Source organism: Cetorhinus maximus, chromosome 19 (genome assembly GCF_964194155.1).
Source record: "Cetorhinus maximus chromosome 19, sCetMax3.hap1.1, whole genome shotgun sequence".
Lineage (NCBI taxonomy): Eukaryota > Metazoa > Chordata > Chondrichthyes > Lamniformes > Cetorhinidae > Cetorhinus > Cetorhinus maximus.
In genome coordinates, this window is record NC_135897.1 from 48,536,581 (window position 1) to 48,563,084 (window position 26,504).

The following is a 26,504-nucleotide window of genomic DNA, read 5'->3' on the forward strand; positions in this document are numbered from 1 at the left end:
CCATCTTCAGCTGTTTCATCAATGACCTTCCTTCCATCATAAGGTCAGAAATGGGGATGTTGGCTGATGATTGCACAATGTTCAGCACCATTCGTGACTCCTCAGATACTGAAGCAGTCCTTGTCCAAATGCAGCAAGGCCTGGACAATATCCAGGCTTGGGCAAGTAACATTCAGACCACACAAGTGCCAAGCAATGACCCTATGCAACAAGAGAGAATCTAACCATTGCCACTTTATATTTAATGGCATTACCATCGCTGAAACCCCCACTATCAACATCCTGTGGGTTACCATTGGCCAGAAACTGAATTAGACTAGCCACATAAATACTGTGGCTATAAGAGCAGATCAGAAGCTAGGAATCCTGCGGTGAGTAACTCCCCAAAGCCTATCCACCATCTACAAGGCACAAGTCAGGAGTGTGATGGAATACTCTCCACTTGCCTGGATGAGTGCAGCTTCAACACTCAAGACAAAGCATCCAGGACAAAGCAGCCCACTTAATTGGCATCCCATCCACAAACTGTCACTCCCTCCACCACCAGTGAACAGTGGCAGCAGTATGTACCATCTCTACAAGATGCACTGCAGAAACTCACCAAGGTTCCTTAGGCAGCACCTTCCAAACCCACAAATGCTACCATCTAGAAGGACAAGGGGAGCAGGTACATGGGAACACCACCACCTGGAAGTTCACCTCCAAGTCAGTGGAAACACTGGGTCAAAATCCAGGAACTCCATTCCTAACAGCACCGTATGTGTACCTACACCACAGAGACTGCAGCAGTTCAAGAAGGCAGCTCACCACCACCTTCTCAAGAGCAATTAGGGATGAGCAATAAATGCTGGCCTAGCCAGTGACGCCCACATCCTATAAATGAATTTTTAAAAAGTTACCATTACATAAGCATATAAGACTGGTGAATCTCTGAATCTCTAAAGCACAGAGGTAATCTGCTGGTACGCCCAGGTTTTGTAATGGTAACCTTGGAGATTTTTTTAATTGCTCCCAGTGATCTGTGAGATTGTCATTCTTGGATGTTGTTCCTGATTGCATTTGGGATCATGTCCTAGATGCAATAGGACTGGTTGAGGAGCTGGAATGGATTTGATTTGCCCTCAGTTAACATCAATTAACATTCAAATCCCACCTGAGCAAAAGAATAGCCTGAATTTGCTGAAAATGATTATATTACTGCATACAACATTACAATGGTGCAGATATTCCAGGACATTAAGATATGAGTGACTAACAGCATTTTGCACACCAAGCCATGACTTACTGGGGCTTTTGCACTGCTCCACAGATATCGTTGCTGGAAAAGTTGAACAGCTATTTTCAGAGCCCTGAACTCCATTGAAATCAACGGTGACAGCAGCCCAGGATTTTCTGGAAAAATAACAGCGAGTTCACGGTGGTGAGGAATGTAATTTGTGGTGAGGAATAGGTATGCCTTGAGTGGAGAATTGCTGCAAATTGCAGGGTTTGTGCCATTCCTTTGTTAGCTTTGTCTAAATGGGATCTCACCATCAGTCTGTCTATGAGTTTGAAGACATTGCTGGAATTGCAGCATAAATATGAATTGAACTTGATGCAGGAAGTTAGGGCTGGTGTTATACGACCTAAGAAATATTTTAACAGCAAAATTTATGTTCCTGCAATGCCACTCAACCCCAAAAAGGGAACTGAAATTGAAGTCTCACTGGTGCATATAGTAAATTGTTCCAAGGGGTGTTTTAAATTTTAACGTTTTTCATACTTTTCCTGTTTCTTTTTTTCTCTCACTGTTAATCCAATCTTTCTTTCCTTCTCTATTTCTCTTTCTGTAACTAATTTGATATTTATTCACCCCATTCCTTCTCTCAGTTTCTTTCTTAAGCCTAAATTTAATTGTTGAAAGGAAAAAACTATTGGACCCATCATTCACTAAGATCCCAGATACCCCATTGACCATCCTGAGCCCTTATCAATTTGCATTCTCAGCAGCGGTGTAAAAAAAATATTGGCACTGAAGGTCAAGGAAAAAATCCAATTCATGTTGCATGCCACGAGATGCCCCACTCCAGTAAATTCAGAGTTTGTTGAATTATCCCCACTGTGATTACAATAGGCACTTAATCGATTATCATTATCATGTGTGCTCTGCGGAAAGGTCAAGAGGGGACAGCATAGCACAGTCACTGAGGATGGTACTCAGCTGGACATGCTTGCAGATTGTACTGAGGAAAGTGTACCTAAAGATGGATTGATAGATAACAAAAATGGCTTGAGAGTGGGTATTTTCACTAACAGGGTGTTAATAGTGGCTTTGTAGAGGTGAGGGATGTTGTGCATAAGAGAACCATTATGGCATGTGGCAAATAGGATTGGAGTGGTGGATAGATCAGCAATTTTTTTTTATTCACTCATGCGATGTGGGTGTCACTGGCTAGGCCAGGATTTATTGCCCATCCCTAATTGCCCTTGAGAAGGTGGTGGTGAGCTACCTTCTTGAACCGCTGCAGTCCATGTATGGACTCCTTGGAAGAAATCTAGTGAGCAGCAAAAGATGAGTTTAGAAAGGGAAAAGGGAATATAGAAATACTGGAAAGTGCCAAGATATAAGGGCTGAAATGGTAGGGAGAGCAGGAGGTCAGGGATAAATAGGTGGCAAAGTAGGCTGTTTAGCCCTTCAAGCCTGTTCTGCAATTCAACCAGACCATGGCTGATCTTCTATCTCAAATCCATTTTCCCAAGCTATCCCCATATCCCTTAGTAGCACTCTTAACCCTGAGTCAGGAGGTTGTAGATTCAAGTCCCACTCCAGGACTTGAGCATAAAAAGTCAAGGTTATCACTCAAGTGCAGTACTGAGGGAGGTGCTGCATTATTGGAGGTGTAGTTTTTCAGCTGAGATGTTAAGTCAATACCCCATCTGTCCTCTCAGGTGGATGTAAAAGATACCATTGCACTATTTCAAAGAAGAGCAGACAAGTTATCCCCATGTCCTGGCCAATAGTTATGTCTCAATCAACATTACAAAAGCAGATAATCTGGTCGTTATCACATTTTTGTTTGTGGGAGCTTGCTGTGTTTAAATTGGCTGTTGTGTTTCCTATATGACAATAGTGACTACACTTCAAAAATACTTCATTAGCTGTAAGTGCATTGAGACATCTGGTGGTCTTGAAAGGAACTATATAAATGCAAGTCTTTCTTTAGTCAAAAATCTATCTATAGCTGTATTGAAGATGCTCAATGACTGAGCATCCACAGCTGTCTAGAGTACAGAATTCCAAGAATTATTTGAGTGAAGAAATTTCTCCACATCTCTGTTGTAAATGGCTGAATCCTTATTCTATAACTGACCCCATGTTCTAGATTCCCATGCAGCAAGGGGGAACATTTTCTCAGCGTGGCCCTGTCAGGGCGCTTAAGAATTTTATATGTTTCAATTAGATCACTTCTCATTCTTCTACACTCAAGGGACTAACAGACTAATCAATCCAAACTCTCTTAAAAAGATAATCCCCTCATCCCAGGATACAGTGCAGCAAACCTTTGTTGCACTTCTTCAAGTACAAGTATGTTCTTTAGGTAGGAGACCAAAACTGTCCCAGGAACCAGTGTAATGAACCTTTGTTCTTTAGGTAGGTGACCAAAGTTGCACACAGTACTCTACGTGTGATCTCATCAATGCCCTATATGATTGTAGTAAGAGTTCTTTACTGTTATACCCTAATCCCTTTTACAAAAGCTACCATATCACTCGACTTCCCAATTGCTTACTGTACCTGCATGTTAACTTACTGTGATTCATGTACAAGGATACCCAGGTCCCTCTGAATGCATATATTTTTCAGTCTCTCGACAGTTAAAAAAATTCTGATTTCTTATTTTTCTACCAATGTAATAACTTCACACTTCACCACATTGTATACCATCTGACATGTTCTTGCCCACTCACCCAACCTGTCTATATTCCTTTGCATCCTCCTAACTTGCTTTTCCACCTAACTTTGTATCACTAGAAAACTTGGATATGTTACACTCTGTCCCCTTATCAAAGTCATTAGTATGGATTATAAATAACTGTGGCTCAAGTACTATTCCTTGTGGTGCTCCGCTAGTTACAACCTGCCAACCTGAAAATGTCCTGTTTATTGCTATATTCTGTTGTCCATTACCCAATGCTCAATCCATGCTAATATATTTCCCCCAATACCAAAAGTCCTAATTTTGTGTAATAACTTATGACACCTTATTGAATGCTTTTGAAAACCCAAATACACATCCATTGGTTCCCCCTCATCTACCTTGCTAGTTACATTCTCAAAAAATTCTTAACAGAACTGTCTCTTCCTCCTTTCTTTCATAAAGAGGTTATGTTTGCTGCCTTTCAATCCTTGGGAACTGTACTAGATTCTAAGGAATCCTGGGGGATCAAAACCAATGCATCTGCTATCTCTGCAGCTACCTCTTTTTAAGCCTTTGATGCAGGTCATCAGTTCCAGTGGATTTGTCATCACTAATTCCCATTAATTCCAGTACTATGGGTGGAATTTCTGTGCCCACTGGCGTCGGGCATGTTCGGTGGCGTGAGTGGACAATATGGCAAGAAGGCCGAAAATTGGTTTCACGATGTTATGAAACCGGTTTGCGATCATCCTCTCAGCCCGTCAATGGTGGGCCACGTTTCCTGCCATCGGATGTTGGGAAACTCATTGCAATACATTTGCATATCATTATAAGGTCAGCCCATCAAAATCATCCCCCCACAATGGATGGCCCGCCCACGTTGGCAGGAAAGCACACGTCTTGACAAGTGTGATGTGCAGAAGTCGGGACTTACGACAGGACCTTGTTCACATCATGGACATTCGAGGAGCAGAAGATGCTGGAGCCCGATAGCAATGGGACCCTGGAGGAATGTCCGTGGGCATGTTGGGTGGATTCTCATGGACATGGCTTCACTGTGAAATAGCTCATGGAAGGTGGAAAGTCACCGTTGAGGGTCTGCTCACAACAGATGATGGTTGAGGGAGTGAAAAGGAAGGTCCAGATGTATTTGATAGATGAAGATGTACTGGCGAGGGGGTGGGAGAGCAAGGTCTAGGATCAACTGGGAGAGGAAGAGGTGTCGAAGGGGGAGTGATGTTGTTGGGGGGGAACAAAGGTGTCGATGGGATGAGGTTGCGGGGGGAAACGAAGGTGTTGGGGGGAGGTTGGGAGGTAGCAAACAAAGTTGTCAGGGGCAGGAGGGGGAGGGACTACAGGAGGAGGAGGGGGTATCAGGAGAGAAGACGGCAACTGGGGAGGTAGGTGTAAGGGAGGTGGAAGGTGTAAAGGGAAGGAGGGAAGGAGGAGGGAAGGAGTGCAGAGAGTAGGGGAAAGGATGGGGGAGCGAAAGAAAAACTGCATTACTATCATGCTAACTAGTTAGAAAATGAAACGAGAGTTGTGGTGGGTGAGATCAGGTGCTGCATGGGAATGTTTCAGTAGGTGGGAGAAGATGCAAGTCAGTTCAGATGGTCAACTGAAAGCGAACTCCAGCGGGCAGTATTGAAAATGGTCAGGACATTGAGATAAGTTTGATAAGGGAAGGATCCGCGTGCATGGGAGAGTGTTGGCACGAGGCTTTGAAAAGCCCTGCCACACACATGCTTCTCCCTCCAGAATCATGTGGGTCAGCTGCGAGACTTGTGAAGCCTGTCAAAGAAGCTGAAAGACACCATTACACATTATTCAGTGCAAGTGAATATATTTCCAGATTGTAAAATGACAAAATGTGTTCACCCATGCAAACAACTGTGATCAGAGTTTCTTAACTTTTGAATGCCTTAGACTTCTAGTTGCTGCCCTGACATCTGCAGCAGGGATGGAGACACCTTGTACAATGGCTGACCCTGTTGCCTCTGATGCTTTCGGTGTGGGTCCTCTGGACAGCCAAGGCCTTGCTTTGGCTGTCCTCCTGTGGGCCAACTGCTCCCTCTGCAGTGACAGAGGACAAGGTTGAGGCGGTAAAAACAAAAAACAAGGTTGAGGCGGTCATTGGCAGAGGGGACTTGGAGCGAGAGAACAGCCTCTGAGATTTCTGAGTGAAATGGGGGTGACCCAGGTGTGTGCAGCTGCTCCTCCTCCCTTCGGGTGCCCCGGCCTGACTCCTTGAGGGGAAGGAGCACCTGGGGGGATGTCCAGGTGTCCCATTTCGTTCTTGTGTCGCGACTGCAGGAACTCACCCATGGCACCCGCGATGGAGTGCAGGTCTGCACACATCTCCGTGTTCTGCTTGACTGGGGTCTCATGGCATCCACCATCCTTCCATGGGGACCTCCACACACGCATGTGGGCACCACCATCAGAAAGCAGGTGGATGCACTCCTCTGACTCATGTGCCATTCTGCTGGGGGCTTCCAACAGCTCTGCATGATGTTCCCCCGTCTTCTGCTGACTCTCCATGATGAGTTGGAAGGCCAAATCCAGAGGTTCCTCATCTGATTCAGACCTCACAGATGCCTCTTCACCAGCAGTCCTCCATGCGCCGGGGAGCTTGGCTGAAACTGCCTCCTCTTGCTGCAGACACATATCTGTGCGGTGACCACCAGATTATGAACCCACCTAGGTGAGTGTCTCTGCGCTGGTGGAGGGTGTGGGCAAGTGCTGTAAAGGGTCTTCCAGGCTGCTTATTTCCAGCTCTTCAAGGATGTGTCCTTTTGGCTGGAGGTGAGGACATGGATACAGCTGAGGGACTGGTTGGCTGAGGGTGTCAGTCGCTTGGCAGAGCTCCCTATGAACCAAAGTAGAGATAATCAGTGCATGGCAACACAGTCAAAAGCAGGTGAGAGAGCATTCACAGTTGAGTTGAGAGAGGGATGATGTAGCGCAGGATCGTCACGAGAGTGTTCGCCGCCGACCTCACTGAAGGCACAGTCTATGTCCTCACCAGTCAGCGTGATGATTCATCCTCAAAGTGAGTGAGGGGCTTAATGTGGGCCACTCCAACCCCTGTCTGGAACCTCTCCCTACTGTTTTGAGCAGGCTTCTTCGGCATGGAAACAGATGGCGAGAGTATGATCAGGACACATGGCACTGCATGGAATGTTTGTGTGGTGAGCGGAGACATGGACGGGATGAGGGCGCAAGCTCGAGACGATATGAGCTTGATGGAGATGTGAGGGTGTGTGTGAGAGTTAATGGTGTTGTCCCTTGAGGTGTGAGATCCCTGTGGATGTGCGATGGGTTTGTGAGTTGAGAGTGATGAGAAGAGTGACTTACCCTGGTGGAATGGATGAGACCATTCATCCTGTTGCGGCACTGGGTGGCTGCCTTCTTTTGCAGAGCATTGGCGCTGACCACCGCTGTCACCGCCTTCCATGCTGAATTGGTGATGCTGTTGCCTGTCCTGCGGCCATAGCTGGGGTAGAGAACATCACGGCGGGCCTCTGCTGAGTCCAAAACATGCTTGAGGGACATGTCATTATACTGGGGAGGCTGCAGTCGTTTTGCCTTTCAGGGCCATGTCTTCTATGCAGCTGTCATGGGCTGGAAGCACTGAGAGGTATGCGCGCAGCTGCACTTCAAATATGGCGCCCAGCGTGATGAAGTGGCGAAGTGATGGCGTGACTTGCGAATGAGAGCCTGCTTGCCATTGAAACAGTGTGTCTCCCAGGAATGTATAATTAATGCGGCGGGATTGGGATGATACGGCGTGAGAAGTTGCCATTGCAGCCAGCAGGTAAAATGTCATTTTTCCTGTCCGCTACCGCACTTAGTGCAAATTTTGAACGATTCCGCACTATGTCTTTACTTATTGTGATGGAATCTGTGGTTTCAAAACTTATATTTTTTGAGACAGACCCTAATTGAAAAGGGAAACTGAGAAAAGAAACTGGCCCTTCCCGTTTCTAAGGAAACTAAGACCGAAGCTGAGATTGGGTTTTAGAGTAGAGGTGATTACCCAAGATAGTATTTAGTGTTTGCTTTGTTTGACTCTTGTATGGTAAAAAATTCTTTTTAAACCATGGAATCTTGTGGCATAAAAACAAAAAGCTAAAAGCTACTGCGGATGCTGGAAATCCAAAACAAAAACAGAACCACCTGGAAAAACCCAGCAGGTCTGGCAGCATCGGTGGAGAAGAAATCAGTTAACGTTTCGAGTCTTCATGACCCTTCGAAGGGTCATGAAGACTCGAAACGTTAACTGATTTCTTCTCCACCGATGCTGCCAGACCTGCTGGGTTTTTCCAGGTGGTTCTGTTTTTGTTTTGAATCTTGTGGCATCACTGTTTCAGTGAATAACTGGGGATTTTGGTTGCTTCTTTTAACAGAAAAGTTACTGGCCTGAATCGAGATCATGACATTAAATGATATCTTAAAGTTCCTCCTTCTCATTAGGCCCTTAGTTCCCCATTATTTCCAGAATGTTTTTTTGTGAAGAGAAATGCAAAGTATTTGTTTAATGTCTCTGGAGGAAGAAAGGTGGGTCAGAACGACCAGAGTGGACTTAAATTTAGAGACAAAAAATTACCTTGAGCTCCTCACTTCCCCAAGGATCTAGCCTTGTATCCCCTTTTTCTCATTACATGGCGATGTTGTCTAAAAGCACAGTTTTCACATATATGCTCATGACACCCAGTTCCACCTCACAACCATCTCTTTCAACCTCTCCATTGTCTCTAAATTGTCAGATTGCTTCTCTGATATCCATCCTGGATGAACAGAAATTTCTTCCAGTGGAATATTAGGAAGACTGGAGCCATTGTCTTCAATCCTCATCGTAAACTCCATTTCCTACCAACTCCATCCTCTCTCTGACAATTGTCTGAGAATGGACCAGATTGTTTGTAACATCTGTTTCATATTTGATCCTGAGATGAGCTTCTGACCTCATATCCACACCAACACTATGACAGCCTATTGCCAGCTCCGTAACATTACTTATCTTTACCCCTGCTGCAATCATCTGCTGCTGAAACCCTTTTTCATGCCTTTGTTATCTCTAGACTTTAGTTTCCAATGCACTGCTAGCTAGCCTCAAGCAGTCTACCTTCCGTAAACTTCAAGTATTCTAAAACTCTGCTGCTCATGTCCTAACTTGTATCAAGTCACATTCACCCATCACTCCTATGCATGCTGACCTACATTGGTTCCTGGTTAAACAACGGTTGATCTAAAAATTCTCATTCTTGTTGTCACATTCCTAAAAGGCCTCAACTCCTTGTCTGTGTATCAACCTCCAACCCAACAAAGCTCAAAGACTGGACCACTAAGATCTGGAATTCCTTCCCAAAACCTCTCCACCTCTCCATCTTTCTACCCTCCTAGGAGATGCTTCCTTCCTAAAACCAGCTCTTTGACAAAGCTAATCTTTGTCAAATAGCTAATCTAACCTATTATTTCCTAATGTGTCTTGATGTCAAACATTGCTTTCTAACATTCCTGTGGTTGACAGTGAATGAGGACCCGCTTGTCTCTAGCAGGATGTGGGTGAGAGCTGGCCTATATCCAGTAGCTTGAGCTAAGTGCTGAGCCCCTGGGGAAATGTTTTGGGGAAATCGCTGTCAGTGGGCGAACCTGAAATCAATTTACACTTCTAGCTGGATTGATCACCCAATTGAAGTTGTAAGTCTGTTGTATGTTAATGAGTATATCTTATTCCTTTTAAAATTAAACTTTATTTGAAATTTATTTTCCAGAATTTTACGCTTGCCTTATTGGTTAACGGCTTTTCAGAACCAAAGTGAATCTATTAAGTTACAGAGGACAAGGTCAGATAAAATAAATCAGCTTCAAAAGTTTACATCAGTAACCAGCAGTCCCCCTGTCTCCATAAGATTGTCGGTGAGGGCCCCTGTCTCCAGCAGCATCTGGCTGAGGACCCCATGTCTCCAGCAGCCCGGGGATGAGGTCCTCCTGTCTCCACCAACCTGTGGGGGTGAGGTTCCCCCTCTCTCCAGCAGCCTGTGGCGGTTAGTTCCCCCTGACTCCAGCGGCCTGTGGTGGTTAGTTCCCCCTGTCTCCAGCAGCCTGTGGCGGTTAGTTCCCCCTGATTCCAGCAGCCTGCGGTGGTTAGTTCCCCCTGTCTCCAGCAGCCAGTGGTGGTTAGTTCCCCCGTCTCCAGCAGCCTGTGGTGGTGAGGTCTCCCTGTCTCCAGCAGCCTGTGGTGGTGAGGTCCCCCTGTCTCCAGCAGCCTGTGGTGGTTAGTTCCCCCTGTCTCCAGCAGCCTGTGGTGGTTAGTTCCCCCTGTCTCCAGCAGCCTGTGGTGGTGAGGTCCCCCTGTCTCCTGCAGCCTGTGGTGGTGAGGTCCCCCTGTCTCCAGCAGCCTGTGGTGGTGAGGTCCCTCTGACTCCAGCAGCCTGTGGTGGTGAGGTCCCCCTGTCTCCAGCAGCCTGTGGTGGTGAGGTCCCCCTGTCTCCAGCAGCCTGTGGTGGTGAGGTCCCCCTGTCTCCAGCAGCCTGTGGTGGTGAGGTCCCCCTGACTCCAGCAGCCTGTGGTGGTGAGGTCCCCCTGTCTCCAGCAGCCTGTGGTGGTGAGGTCCCCCTGTCTCCAGCAGCCTGTGGTGGTGAGGTCCCCCTGTCTCCAGCAGCCTGTGGTGGTGAGGTCCCCCTGTCTCCAGCAGCCTGTGGTGGTGAGGTCCCTCTGTCTCCAGCAGCCTGTGGTGGTTAGTTCCCCTTGTCTCCAGCAGCCTGTGGTGGTTAGTTCCCCTTGTCTCCAGCAGCCTGTGGTGGTGAGGTCCCTCTGTCTCCAGCAGCCTGTGGTGGTTAGTTCCCCTTGTCTCCAGCAGCCTGTGGTGGTTAGTTCCCCTTGTCTCCAGCAGCCTGTGGTGGTTAGTTCCCCTTGTCTCCAGCAGCCTGTGGTGGTTAGTTGCCCTTGTCTCCAGCAGCCTGTGGTGGTTAGTTCCCCTTGTCTCCAGCAGCCTGTGGTGGTGAGGTCCCCCTGTCTCCAGCAGCTGTTGGGACTGTAAACCGATCAGAATCAGCCACGTCACTGTTCGTCTCGAGTGAGGGCGGAGCCAGCAGCAGGGATCAGAGATCCGGAATCAGGGACTGAGCAGCGGCAGCAGGTGAGGGGGGTGTTTTTGGAGATGTCGGTAACTGGGGCCTAGGGATGTGGATTGATGGTGTGTGTGGCCTGGCGTTTTACTGTTGCTCCTGGAGGAATGGCAGGGCCGCAGTCGGTCGGTGTGCTAGCGTCTTCCGCTGGCTGAGGAACATGCTTTCCTGTTCAGATCGTGTTTCTTCTTTCATTAGGCGGTGGCGGCTTTTCTTTGCGTGAACCTGACTCTGAAGTCGCCTCCTTGTCTGAGAGGGGAGCATGATACTGTTAGTTAAACCGCCGCCGGAGGAGCCAATTCCCGGGAGGCAGGGTCAGCCTCACCTGGCTGTTGCTCCACTACTTTATTCAATAAGTGAAGCTACCTGGACATTAAATCAGAGTTTCACCAGATCGGATAATAGAGTTTAAAAAAACATTTGTAGTTGTACAATAAAAAATTGTTTAATGTTATACAAGGGGATAGTTACAGACATGGCCCGAGGGCGGCCTGGTAAATGGTGTTTTCCTTAGTCCTTGCGCTTTTGTAGCTGTAAAACCAGTTTGGTATAAAATGAAACATAAACAAAAAACGCTGGAAAAACTCAGCAGGTCTAACAGCATCTGTGGAGAGATAAAAAAGAGTTAACGTTTGGAGTCCCTTCGGACTCAAAACGTTAACTGTTCTTTTTCTCTCCACAGATGCTGTTAGACCAGAGCTTTTCTAGCATTTTCTGTTTTTATTTCAAATTTCCACAGTATTTTGCTTTTATCTTGGTACAAAGTGAATTGTTTAATATTTTCCTGTACAAGACTGCCACGAATAACAGTTCTATAATTTAATCCATGATCTTGGATGTCTAAATGTTCTAATTACATGGGTTACAATGCCTGAGCTTTGCAACTAAATTGTAGTTTCATTGAGTTTGCATCTGTTGTTATGATCAGGTGAGGAGGGGTTGAAGGCTGTCCCCTCTTTTCCCCCTCCTTATTTGACCGCAACAGGGTTTTTTTTTTAAAGAAAGAGTTATACTTGGCAATTAATTCTTAACTGTTTACGTGCTGTGATTATAAAGAACTAGTCAGACAGGTTTTCTTGAGTTTAACAAAGTAAGTGGTTATTTTTATTTCACTAAAATTGACCCAGGTAAATATATTAAAAACAGAAACTAGGAGCAGGAGTAGGCCATTCGGCCCTTCAAGCCTGCTCTGCCATTCATTATGATCATGGCTGATCATCCAACTCAATAGCCTGTTCCCGCTTTCTCCTCATATCCTTTGATCCCTTTTGCCCCAAGAGCTATATCTAACTCCTTCTGAAAACATACAATGTTTTGGTCTCAACTACTTTCTGTGGTAACGAATTCCACAGGCTCACCGCTCTGGGTGAAGAAATTTCTCCTCATCTTAGTCCTAAATGGTCTACCCCATATTCTCAGACTGTGGCCCCTGGTTCTGGACTCCCCCACCATCGGGAACATCCTTCCTGCATCTACCCTGTCCAGTCTTGTTAGAATTTTATAGGTTTCTATGAGATCCCCCCTAATTCTTCTGAGCTCCAGCGAATATAATCCTAATCGACTCAATCTCTCCTCATATGTCAGTCCCACCATCCCAGGAATCAGTCGGGTAAACCTTCGCTGCACTCCCTCTATAGCAAGTACATCCTTCCTCAGATGAGACCAAAACTGCACACAATATTCCAGGTGTGGTCTCACCAAGGCCCTGTTCAATTGCAGCAAGACATCCCTGTTCCTGTACTCTAATCCTCTGGCTATGAAAGCCAACATACCATTTGCCGCCTTTACCACATGCTGCACCTGCATGCTTACCTTCAGCGACTGGTGTACAAGGATACAAGGTCTCGTTGCACATTCCCCTCTCTCAATTTATTGCCATTCAGATAATCTGCCTTCCTGTTTTTGCTACCAAAATGGATAACCTCACATTTATCCACATTATACTGCATCTGCCATGCATTTAACCACTCACTCAGCTTGTTCAAATCACACTGAATATATCCTGACTTCCACAAACATGCACATACACTCAATCACAGACGAAAATACATATTACAGAGTAGAAGATGATACATTTGTGAAATTAAATTCACAAGAAAGATGAACCAAGTTCACGGTTTGTAGCTTGCTGGCTTGTCCAGCTGCAGATCAGATCTGAGGGCCTTCCTTTCGGCGCTGAGGCAGTTTAAAGTTGTAGCTGGTGTTTTCTTCTCTGCAGACACTGCTGCAAAATTGAAGTATTTCTTTAAAATCTCTGTCTACTGCAGCAATGAAGACACAATCAAATTTAGTAGACATGGCTCAGTCTTTAGATAGGGACAGAGAGCAAGCGGCTTTCCTTCACTCAGTTGTTGTTGATCTTCTGCCCCAAGTACATGCTTTAGACACAACTTGGTTGGTCATGTGACCTCTCTCTGACTGCCAGTGTTTCAAAAAATAATTGTATTTTCCAATGATAACTTGATTAGCTTGTCTGGAGAGGTATCTTAGAAAAAAAATCAAGGTCTTTTGTTCAAACAGTTAACCTTTGAATGGTTTGTTTTCCATTGTTGATTACTGTGGATGCCTCCCTAGATATCTTTGATAAGGCAGAAAGAGGGCTGTTTAAAAATCTCCAGAAAAGCCATTGTCTGTAATAGAATTTGTGGACTTGTTGTCTTTGGTGTAGTGATGTAACTGGATTCAGCCAGCTTGCTGTAGATTTGAAATTACTCCAGTCTGTCTCAAAAAGATCTGTCTTTTTGTACGTACAATATTTGACACAAGCATGTCTTCACAACACTCTCTAACCAAAGTTATGTCATAATAATTAGGCTTTTAAATTTTTTGTTATGACAGTATTGTGACTTTCATAAGAATATAAGTAAATTACTGTATGTGTATTTATATAAATGCCATATTGGCAGTACAGAAGACCTGTTATGACGTTCATAGCTTTTTGCATCAGGAACTGGCACAGTGATAGGAACATAGGACTTAGGAGCAGGAGTAGGCCATTCAATAAAATCATGGCTGATCTGATTGTGCGAAGAGAATTCCACATACCAACGACCCTCTGAAAGAAAATATTTCTCCTCATCGCCATCTTATTCTTAAACTGTGTCCCCTAGTTCTAGTCTCTCCCACAAATTGAAACATCTCCACGGCATCTACCCTATCAGGTCCTCTCAGGATCTTATATGTTTCAATAAGGTCACCTCTCATTCTTCTAAACTCCAATGGGTATAGGCTAAACTTGTTCAACCTTTCTTCGTAAGATAAGCCCTTCATCCCAGGAATGAGTTGAGTGAACCTTCTCTGAACTGCTAACACAATTATATCTGTTTTTCAAATACGGAGACTGTCATGAAGAGATATTAATATCTATAATGTTATTGGAAATTATTTTTAAAATGGAATTGTACTGGGGTCAGTGTTTGATTGTGTGTTGTAATTGAATTAAAACCAGCTGGTCTGGGTGCTTTGGTGTATAGAAAGAAGTAGGTTTGAAATGATAACTAGGTAAACATGAAGAAACATAGGTGTCAAGGTGGCAATTTGCATTTTTAAATAAACCATTCAAAAGAATGGATGAAATCTTGCCCCTAGCTAGAAGACACCAAGCAATGTGTTTATTTTTTTCAGCTAACTAATAAAATTAGTGGGATGAAAATGTTATTGTTAGAAGATGTGAATTAAAAGCCTAGGATACCGTGGAAAATTTACATTCAAAGGGGAAGCTAGGCATTAAGAGGGAAAGGAGATTTTGTGTAAATCAGAGGCATTTAAGATCTTACCAGCCTGTAAGCCTACAACTGTGTCTGCAAAGGAACCAAATTGCAAGGAACCTCATTTTGAATTTGTACGGTCAAATGTGCTTTGCCTGGTGTCTGTTTAAAGTCTATGGGTTACTGTTGCCTTGGTGGAGATTTACCTGGGAGTGCTTAATTTTGGGGTTTGTTTAAAGTTACTGTGGTAGTAATTTGTAGGTAAGTGTGTGTGTTAATTTGTTAATAAATGTTTAATTTAGTTTTATATAAAAAACCTCTTGAGGCTCAGTGGTCTTATTCCTGAATTCAGAGCTACATTGCAAATGTACCAATTGAAAATATAGGTTATGACAGTTCAAGTCTCCCTCTGGGATTTAAACAACTCAGCCTTACCAACGGCTGTGTCACAACAAGACAAAAACTGTATATACAAAATACATACAAAACTGATAAACAATTTCTACTTGATGCGGAAACAAGTGGGCTGCACTCAAAGGTAACTGGAGATTGTGATCTGCCCGTGGTTTGTTCTTGCAATTTATGATGTTTGAACCCTTCCGTTACACCTAAATGTCTACTTAGTGAGTTGCTGCTTATTGAAAATTGATGCCAAGTGTCCATATTCATGTGTATTTACTGAAATAAGGCAGTTTTATCTGACTTAACTTGCTTCAGTAGCTTATAATCATTCTTAATTTAGTATTTTTGTGATTCCTTTTCATAGAATCATATGATGATAGAGTACAGAATGGCCATTTAGCCTATTTATGCTTATACTGTCTCTTTTAAAGAGCTATACAATTAGTCCTACTTCCCTATTCTTTCCCCATAGATGGGCAAGTTGTTTTCATTTTCAAGTATTTATCCAATTTCTTTTTCAAAGTTATTCTGAATTTACTTCAACTTACCCCCCCCACCCCAGCAGAAACACACACACAAACACACACTTTTCTGGCAATCTACTCCAGATCATTGCAATTTCTGTTCTTATTGCCTTGTGTAGCCTCTGGTTCTTTTGTTAATTTCTTTAAATCTGTGACCTGTGAGCCTTCTGGCACTAGAAGCAGTTTTTCCATATTTATCAAAACCCTTCAAGATTTTGATCAGCTCCATCAAATACCTCCTTGACCTTCCAAGCTCGAAGGAAAACAGCCCCAGTTTCTCTAACCCATAAATCTTTCATCCTGAACATACCTGCACTCTAGTAAATGTCCTCCACACTCCCTCTCAGGCCTTGAAATGCTTACTGAAGTGTGGTGTCTAGTATTCACCACAGTACTCCAGCTGGGACCTAAGTGGTAATTTAAAGACATAACTTTCCTGGTTTTGCACTTTATGGCTCTATTAATAAAGCCAAAGGTCCATTTTAACAGCCTTTTCAATTTCTCAACTGCCACCTTCAAAAACCTGTGTACGTAACCACGCTCCCTCTCCCCCACCCCATCTCTCTGCTTCTGCGTATCATTTTAAATTGTACCATTTGGTTTCTTTCTACCAAAATACTTCCACTTCTCTGCATTGAATTTTATCTGCCGTGTGTCTACTATTTCACCATTCTGTCAATGACCACCTGAAATCTGTTACTATCCTTCTCACATTTAGTATGTTTAAGTTTGTGTCCTCTGCAAACCTTGAAATTATGCCCTGTTTATTTAAATCCGGGTCATTAATACATACAAAAAGAGCAGTGTTCCCAACACTGACTCTTGAGGAACATGATTGCATATTTCCTCCCAATCTGAAAAAGAGTTTGCCATGACCCTCTGCTTTCTGTCTTTTAGCTAATTTCGTATCCACACAGCTATTACTCCTTTTACCTTATGGGCTTCAATTTTGCTAACAAGTTTGTGGTACTTTATCAAACTCCTTTTGAAAATCCATATGCACTGTTATGATCCCAGCTGATACTACTGGACATCTCTCTGCTTCTGCGTATCATTTTAAATTGTACCATTTGGTTTCTTCCTACAAAAATGCTTCACACTTATCTTCATTGAATTTTACCTGCCGTGCGTCTGCTATTTCACCAGTCTGTAATGGCCTCCTGAAATCAGATCCCTGGGTGGAACCTGGCTTGATAGATCCTAAGTTTTATTTTTTGTTTAGAAATGTGGAAGGTGGCTACTGAACAGAGTCACAGAGTCTGTTGATGTACTTTTAACAAAAGAATAAAATATTAAACAAGAAAAAGATTAACTACTCCTTCACCCGCAATGATACCAGATTTGTAAGAATAATACAGGTTACAAAAAATCTATCTGGCACTCTAATGTTCACAGTAAATACACAGTCCATGTAAGCCAATAGACGACCTGTGGTCAGACACACCACACTCTGAAACCAAATGACAGATGCCACCCCAGACAAATACTATGAATCTCTCATCAACTCCCCCAGATGCTTATCGCACTGAGCCAATCGGTCTCACGGAAACTGTCTTCCACATGGATTTCCAATCTCCACTCTCAAAGAATTTGTCTTGGAATCTTCCCCCAAGTGAAGCGTTCTCTCAGAAGTCTCCAGGCTTCGATCTCTCCCTCTGATGTTCCTCTCCTCGGATCGCCACGTGCATTCAAGCTTCGTCTTCCTCGCACTCTCATAGACTCAGCGTGCCAACAGAACGCCACTGCTTCACAGGCCTGTAGTAAGGAGCCACCAACCTTTGGCTGTCTCTTTGGATCTTCTGGCATCTCGCAAGCCCACTTGACCTTGATTCTGCGCCCCACAGCTTTCTCTCTTTAATTTGGGGCCTTTTGCTTTGCTCCTTACTTTAACTTCACTGAACAGGACCTTGTTCAGGTTTCTGTTCTTTTCCCTTGACTTCATTATCTTCCTGGGACCTTTTGTCCCACCCCCTGGTTTCTGGGACTTATGTTTGTTCTTCTGGGAAATCTGCTCTCTGCAGTTCCTGTCCTGCCTCCTCTGTGCCTCTCTGGAGAATGGCGTTTCTCTTCTGGGTCACCCAATCTTCTTTTTACTCACTTTCACTTTTGCTTTCGTTTCTTCTTCTGCACAGGTGCAGGACTCCCTTTAAATAAAAATACAGAAAAGAACAAACTGTGCATCTGCGCATGGTTGTTTACTGGCTTTACAATGAGGATCCTGACCAACTTCACATGTGGGCCATTCCAGTGCCGACGCATACACAGAAACTACTGAGGCCTACTGGGACTTGTCTCCCCCAGTCTCTGAGGGCCCAAATTTCGTTTGTTGAAAAGTAAGTTTTGTTTTATTCCTTTTCTCAGGCTCGTGACACAACATCAATCGCGCTACCCTCATCCACCATCTCATGTCATTTTGTCAAAGAACTCGATCAAGTTAGTCAAACACAATTTGCCTTTAACAAATCCTTGATGACTTTCATTTATTTACCATATTCTTTCCAAGTACCATATGTCCCCATCACTGATGGTGAGTTGATAGGCCTGTAATTGCTGAGTTTACCCTTGCCTCGTTTTTGAATAAGCATGTAACATTTGCAATTCTGCAGTCCTTAGACATAGCTCCCATATCCAAGGAAGATTTTGGACAAAGCCTCTACTCTTTCCACCCTTACTTCCCTCAGCAATGTAGGATGCACCCATCCTACATGATGCCTACCTTTTAAGTATCTCCACTTCATGTATTTTTATCCTATCAATTTTCTCAACTACCTCCTTTCTGTGACATTGGAAGCATCCTCTTTCAGTGAAGACAGATGTGAATTATTCATTTAGTATCTCAGCCATGCCCTGTGCCTCCATGAGACGATGCCCTTTTTTGGTTCCTAATTGGTCCCATCCTTCCTTTGACTACCTTTTTATTATTTGTATACTTTGGCTTTATATTTTGCATCTTCTGTGTTGCACCATTTATAAATTTCAGCCTGGGCAAAAAATTCCAATGCAGACAATTGAGGAAATTCAAATTTTGTATTAAATTTAACAACATGCTGAGACATTTTGAAGTAGAAACAGCATAAATTAGAGGTTGCAGGACAAACAGGAACAAATAAATTATCCAAAATCCAGTCAAGTGGAGTGGGCAATACTTAGTGTATTTGGGAGAATTGATGATCAGGCTGAAAGAGTATTCAGATCCCAACAGCCTTGGGCCTCTGAAAATTTTTCCCCCTCTTACAAGAAGAATCCCTGAGAATGGAACCCATACCGTCATTGCCCCCTTTCAAACCATCAGTACTTCCCCATCGTCCCACTGTTCCCCATGTCAGCCCATTTTATGCCCATGGTACTGCATCACCATTTCCCACATCAGCTCATTCTGTCTTTATATTCCTGCCTTAATGCATTGAAACATAAGTTTCCTCTTACGATTATGGTGGAAAATTGTAGGGTCATGGGGTACAATTTCCTGATGTGTGCTCCAAGCATGTACCAAATGTGGTATGCAAAAGGTGTACAATTTATTACTCTGTTAATGAGTTAGTTAGCTTAATTCAGTGTTTGATTTTGAAAAAAAGTCCACTAACAAACAAATCACTTCATAATTACCCACAAGTTTTATAGTTTATGCCATTTCCAAGATTTTTAAGTCTTAAAAATGTTTCAAGAGGGGAGTTTTTTTATCTAAAACAATTAATATACAGCTAAGTACATATGAGTCATATACTTCAAGTAAATAACAGCAACAGCTTACATTTATACAATCTCTCCTAACCATCAACAAAGAAATCATGATCACAGATGCTACTGTTCACAAGTATAGTCTATCTGAGCAAGTCCTAATAGACAATAGTATGTGTTAATAAATTTAAATAAGTACCAGTGTTGTATTACTTTGTTCTCTTTTTTTCTCCTCTTGAGACATGGGTTCAAAGCCAGTTCCAATGGAAATAACTTCAGCAGTGTTGATAGTTGGTTCTTCCTGGTTATTGAGAATTCTAAGTAAAATTAATTCTGATAATTGGTGGTTTCCTGTGCATTTCAATTTAGAACCAAACAGCCTGAATTTCAGCAATTAAGGTTACTGTAATGAAGCTTTCATTTGGATAGCATATGGAAATTAAAATTCTGCACCAATGCAGCTGAAGTGCTTTCTTGTGGTAAAGGCCTGTTAAGAGTGCTGTAGAGGAAAGCTTCAATTATTTCATTTAGGAGATTCTCAACTAAAATGGAAATTGCTCTTTAACATGAAATTGTGATCTATGTAAAGTGCTTCTAGAAACATTTGACTGCTCATTACAGACAGCTTTTTTGTCTGAAACTTTATAAAATGTAATTTTTTTTCACTGTATTTTTGTTTTTAGGCTCCCATGTGACGTGTTGATTGAAGAACTGAGTCCTGGTCTTCAGATCTGAAATGCCGTCATCAGAAATACCCAAAGAACGCAGCAGACAACGTATTCAAAATCCCATTGAAGCTTGGCGTATGCAAAACGATGTGTGGAACCATGAGACCAATTTGCATATAGATGAAAGCAAAAGCTTATTAGAAGACTATGACAATGGATTATCAGAACCTGATCATGAAATAGTCCTTAAAAATGATTTCAGTAACATTTTATTGCTCTTATTCCTCTATGTCTTGCAGGGAATTCCTCTTGGTTTGGCTGGGAGCATCCCACTTATATTACAAAGCAAAAATGTTAGTTATTCCGACCAAGCTATTTACAGCTTTGTGTTTTGGCCTTTCAGCCTGAAACTGCTGTGGGCACCTTTAGTGGATGCTGCTTATTTTCCAAACTTTGGGCGGAGAAAATCTTGGTTGGTGCCAACTCAGTATATTTTGGGGCTTTTTATGCTTTGCCTGTCGTCTGAAGTAGATGCACTACTGAAAAGTGATGAACACACTAGCCCCAATATTGTTAAACTCACAGTTGTGTTTTTTATATTTGGGTTTCTGGCAGCTACTCAGGATATAGCAGTGGATGGCTGGGCATTAACTATGTTATCCAAAGAAAATGTAGGACTAGCTTCTACTTGTAATTCAGTTGGACAGACAGCTGGGTACTTTCTCGGTAACGTGCTCTTCCTGGCATTGGAATCACCAGTGTTCTGCAACACATATCTACGTTCTCAGTCTCAACCAACTGGAATTGTCACTCTATCAGGTAAAGTGCAGTGATTTTAAAATTGTTCAGCTTTCGTTCTTATTTCAATTAAAAATGCAGTGAAAACTCTTATGTCAGGCTTTATCTTTAACAAAGTCCATTTTACCAAGGTCAGCTTTTACCTGCAGTACCAGTTATTGTTTTAGGTGGCACTGTTAGTAGCCTTTGGCCTTTACAGTTTTAAAATTTCTGTCCACATTAATGCATTTCAGTGACTTGGAATCTGCATGCAGTTTCAGTGTAAAATCTTTAGGTGGCAGCAGTTATTGCAGGGTCACAATATGATGTTGGAAGGTTAGTGTTTTGTTGGTATGTACTTTGGAAGGGAAAAAAAACAGTATAATTCTGCCTTGCAAAAGTTAGTATTCTTTTTGGCTGAATATAAAATCAACGGTACCCATCTGTAAAGTCAGTTTTACAAAATTTCCACTTGGGCTTCTCTGATGGTCCACAAAAAGAACTCTGCTGCTGCCCAAGTTTCAGTCTGGCTCCAACCCCACAGCCTACTTGAATGAATGTCTATTGAATCTCGAGCCCCTCTATCAAGTATTACACCCCCAGTTGCTTTCACACTTTTCACTTGCTTCAGCTGTTAACCCATCAACACCAGCTTTTGAAAACCCAACAGAGTTCTTTTCAAGGTTTAGCCTCACCCAATTTTTGTAGAGTTTCCCCTTATTGCTAAGCTGACATGTCATATCTTCAGGGAATGTCGCTACCACTCTGCTGACATAGACCAGGGATGAGAAATGTCGGCCGTTTGTTGGATTTCTGACATTGGCGTTTTGGAAATCTGCCATTTTAAATGTTTGTTCCAACCTTCAGGGCTGGTATGAGGCTTTTAAAACAGAAATCCCAGCTCTGTCAGTCAGTGAGAGCGGGAGCTGACTGCAGAGTTGTGATTGGAGGAACATCAAGTGCAGGAGAGACAGAGCTACGCCTCCAATCACAGATTCTGTCTCTCCCATAATTGCTGTTCCAACTCCTCCAATCATGATTCCCCTTCTCCCACTTTTGCTGCTCCTCCAGATACAGAATCTTTAATTTGAGGAGTAGCAAGGGTGGAAGAAAGGGAATCCATGATTGGAGGAGCTGGAACAGCAAGCGTGGGAGAGAAAGAATCTATGATTGGAGGAGCACTTCCATCTTTCCTGTGCTTGCTGCTCCTTTAATCACAACTCTGGCCACTCCTAGGAGACTTTCAACTTGTCCTTTCTGCTGTCAGACTACTGATTGTGGTGGTTGAAGCAGGGATTTCGCTGTACCGCTCTCTGCCCCCCAGTTCCTTGGGCATATTGCATTGTTGTGCAGCTCTGGTAGCAGCTCTCCTGCTTGCTCTAGCAGTTGGTGGTCACAGCAAAGTTCTTGTCCTGGGTGTAGAGGGCTACTAGGTACTTGTTCTTGAAGTGCTTTCTTGTTAACATTGAAGCAACTTTCCAAGTGGACTAAGCACTTGGGAGCACCCCCATTGAGTGTACATTTCTTCTTGTTCTCGTAATACTTTAGCTGCACCAGCCCCAGCTTGCTTTGAACTATCAGTTATTGAATAAATTATGTGACTTTGGTCATTATTCTCATTAATATTCTCATAATTAGATTTCAGATTCCTCTTTGTTCTGTTAATATTGGTAAGAAACTTGGTTTACGAGTGAGACTAAGGTAAAACTAAAGGCATTATTCACATAAGGTGCGTTTAAACCGCTTTTACAGTCTGCTAATACCACAGGCCTTAGAGGTTCTGCATGTTGGGAGTTGCCAGCACTAGCACAATATAAAAGTGACTTAAAGATATGAATCTGTAAACATGCTCCACTTGGTTTCAAGTGAAGTTTAATAGCTGCTTTCATCAATATTCCCTGTACCCTGTCCATTGTATTGCTGGTCAGCGATTCCCTTTATTGTGTGGATTTGCTTCATAGAATCATTCTGGAGGAAATTGTAGTTCTTAATTGCAAATGCAGCATGCTGTTCCTTTATTAAAGGAAACTCATGTTTGTGTGTGTGTGTTTGCGTGTCTATGCTTGTTTGTTCATGCAAGGTTGCTATCATCTATCTAGTCAATTCTTCATCTTACATCTTCATGGAGGACTAGGATATAATTTTGCTTTGTCAACAATTTTTTTTTGATGAGGAAAACTTCTGCATTCCTAAAAATTATCTGAATTCATGGAGGATATACTTTAATTTGAAGGAGGGGGTTAAATTTAAGGAGTGGCTACTGCATGTAACAAGAGTACTCTTTATGTGATTGCATAGCATCTTCACAGTAGCTGTCTTTTTTATCTCTCTTTATCTTTTCCTCCCCCTCTCTCTCTCTCTCTCTCTCTCTCTCTCCTCCCACCACCCCCCCCCCCCCCCCCCACCCCCCCAACCTTCCCAATTTTTATAGGTGGATTAAAATATGAAGTAAATAAGATTATGCTTGAATATAACATATTTAGTTGCTGAAACCTCAGTCCAAGCATAAACATTTAGCCTTCCAATAATTTTAAACTTCTCAAGACTAAGATAATTGGATTTTTTGTGAGTATTAGTAACTGGCACTTTTACAATTCCACCCATTTGAAGTGGCTCAGAAGCATTTGCATTTCACAGATGATAAAAAGTGCTACAATTTTGCAGCCTCTCACCCTGCAGTGACTTGCTGCTTGGCACCATAACTTGTATGTGATTTCTGGTCACAAAGGAATTTCAGACCTTTTTGTTGTCAGCCACTGTCATCCCAGCATGGACTGTGATTGGCTCCTGCTCTGCACGCAGTCTCCCCTTAGGTGTTGTATGGTACGTGCAGCCTCAACAGTATATTGCTCCCCTCTCCCACCCACCCCACCACCAATGCACTGAGGATGTTTCCACTTTTGCAACTCTTTTTGATCCACTGATTTAATGTGTGTTTGACTGTTTCCCTCATACTGAGCAGTTTGCTGCATCCCTTTTGATCCTCCTGCCTGCTTGTGCTCCAGTAAACCAATAAAATAATTTATATTTGTATTTGAATATTTAACAAGAGTTGTTCAGCTGGATATCAGATCTAATAATTTTGGAGCCAATATATTAACATTTTATGTTGCTGTCACAAAGGGTTGCCAGCAATTTTTGTCTAAGTGAACAGGTTGCAATTTTAACTAAATGTATAAATGTTTATTTTTAAAATTGTATTTTTTTAGAAACTGAGATAAAGACAACATTTTATTTTTGTCACAATACACTTCTCTCATATCTGTGCTTTCATTCAGGAACCTGGGGTTTGAATTATAGAAGCAAAGGAGTTTAAAACACAGAATTAAGACATTTGGCCCATAGTATATGTGCCAGCTCTTTGCTAGAATAATCCAAAATCGATCCCACTGCTCTGTGCTTTTCCATTTGTCCCCTGTATCTTCCTCTGCTTCAAACCTTTGTTCAGTTTTCCGTTAAAAGATGTAGTGGTCTCTGCCTCAACCACTTGGTGTGACTAAAACATTCCATACTCCAACAACTGCCTGTAAAGAAATACCTCATAATCTGTTCACTGTCCATTTTAAATTAATGATCTCTCATCACTGATTAAAATTGTATTAAATTTGTCAGGTACAACTTTCAATGACCATAGGTTGGGGCAATCTGCACAATTGTTCAATATCATTCTTTAATACACCATACATTTGTAAAAACGGATGCAAAATAGTTAATATATTTCCTGTAATACCTTCACCTTCCACAGCTGGACTTATTCCTTCATTTCTGAGCAGCTCAACTCTATTTTTCTATATTTATATCTTCCCTATTTACTTTCATGCTATCTGCTAGCTATTTTTCATATTCCCCTTCAGCCTTCAATCTCACTTTTCATCTCCTAACTGCCCTTTCTACATTCCTCGTGCTTTTCCCTAGTATTGTTAGCTCTAACCTTATTGTATGCCTCATTTTCAGTCTAAGTTTAACTCTAAGTTTAACTTCCATTTATCCATGAAATTCTATACATTTAATCTGCCTTTTTGCCTTATATCTGTCACCAATTTGAGGATTCCCCAATGTTGATCCTGCTAATTTCGTTGCTTAGTCAATTTGTATTGGATCCAATAACTCACTGAACTTCTCCTTCTTCTAATCCAGCACCTTTATCTTGAATAAAAAATAGTATATGCTGGAAAAACACAGCAGGTCTGGCAGTATCTGTGGAGAGAGAAACTGTTGACATTTCGAGTCCAATATGACTCTTTCCTGTTTCTTTTTTTCATTTTTTGCTGTTCCATGTCTTTTCTACAAGTGTTTTTATCTCACACTATCTTATGTCCTTTTCTTTTGATAATTACTCACTGTTTACACTTGGATTTCAAGCAAAAGGCTTAGTTGAAACAGAGGAAAATGTTATTCCAAGGATAGTTAAGGAACCTAAGTAATAAAAAGGTGGGAAATCTCAATTCACTTTGTGCTGATTCCACAGTAGAAACTGCCTAAAATTGTAGTCTTGCATTTGTAAGTATAAGGATAATGAGTATCAAGAGGGAAATAGAAATGTTAAGCTGCCATAATGTGTGTGCCTCTAGGCAAAAACAGTAGGAAGTTGAGCTGCAGCTAATCTGTGCTAGATCTATAGAGGATGTTTTTTATTATTAGAAAGAATGTCCTTGAGAGGTCAAAGAATCTATTTTATTGGAGTAAACAATAATGAAACTATTAGTTGAGTTAGTGTACTTTATAGACTATCAGATAGTGAAGAGGGGATAGAGGAGCAGATTTGCAAATAAATTGTGGTGCAAGAATTATATGGTGATAATGGGAGACTCTAACTACTCCAGTATTGAATGGGACAGTTATTTGTTAAAGGCAGAGGAGGGCAGGAATTTCTGAAGTATGTTCAGGAGAGTTTTCTTGATCAGTATTTTTCCTCCCTAGTGAGGAAGGAAGGCATTGCTGCATCTAATCCTGGGAAATGAAGTTGGTCAAGTGGAGAATATCATAATTAGGAAGCATCTTGACCTTGGTGTGTGTGTGTCCATAGATCTCTGAAGGTGGAGGGGCATGTTGGTGGGGTGGTGAAAAAGGCATATGGGACACTTGCCTTTATCAATCGAGGCATAGATTACAAAAGTAGGGAGGTCATGTTGGAGTTGTATAGAACCTTGGTGAGGCCACAGCTGGAGTACTGTGTGCAGCTCTGGTCGCCACATTATAGGAAGGATGTGATTGCACTGGAGGTGTCGCAGATGAGATTCACCAGGATGTTGCCTGGGATGAAGAGAGGTTGGATAGACTTGGGTTGTTTTCGTTGGAGCAGAGAAGACTGAGGGATGACCTGATCGAGGTGTACAAGATTATGAGGGGCATGGACAGGGTGGATAGGGAGCAGCTGTTCCCCTTAGTTGAAGGGTCAGTCAGGAGGGGACATAAGTTCAAGGTGAGGGGCAGGAGGTTTAGGGAGGATGTGAGGAAAAACTTTTTTACCCAGAGGGTGGTGACGGTCTGGAATGCGCTGCCTGGGAGGGTGGTAGAGGCGGGTTGCCTCACATCCTTTTAAAAAGTAACTGGATGAGCACTTGGCACATCATAACGTTCAAGGCTATGGGCCAAGTGCTGGCAAATGGGATTAGGTTGGTAGGTCAGATGTTTCTCACGTGTCAGTGCAGACTCGATGGGCCGAAGGGCCTCTTCTGCACTGTGTGATTCTGTGATCTTGGGAAGATTTAGATTG

The 26,504-nt window shown here is 42.8% G+C and overlaps 1 protein-coding gene across 2 annotated transcripts in view; it reads left to right on the forward strand.

Moving 5' to 3' along the window:
- The first annotated feature begins 10,967 nt into the window (after positions 1 to 10,967).
- slc33a1 (solute carrier family 33 member 1) overlaps positions 10,968 to 26,504 on the forward strand; it is a 40,347-nt gene continuing 24,810 nt past the window's right edge. The window contains exons 1-2 of one of the 2 annotated variants that reach the window (XM_078563811.1): positions 10,968 to 11,043; positions 20,027 to 20,830. In XM_078563811.1, coding sequence (XP_078419937.1) covers positions 20,080 to 20,830 — 751 coding nt within the window. In that variant the 5' untranslated portion in view covers positions 10,968 to 11,043; positions 20,027 to 20,079. Of the gene's footprint in view, positions 11,044 to 17,867; positions 17,999 to 20,026; positions 20,831 to 26,504 lie in introns of those variants that run through there. The other variant, XM_078563812.1, reaches the window with a different exon arrangement.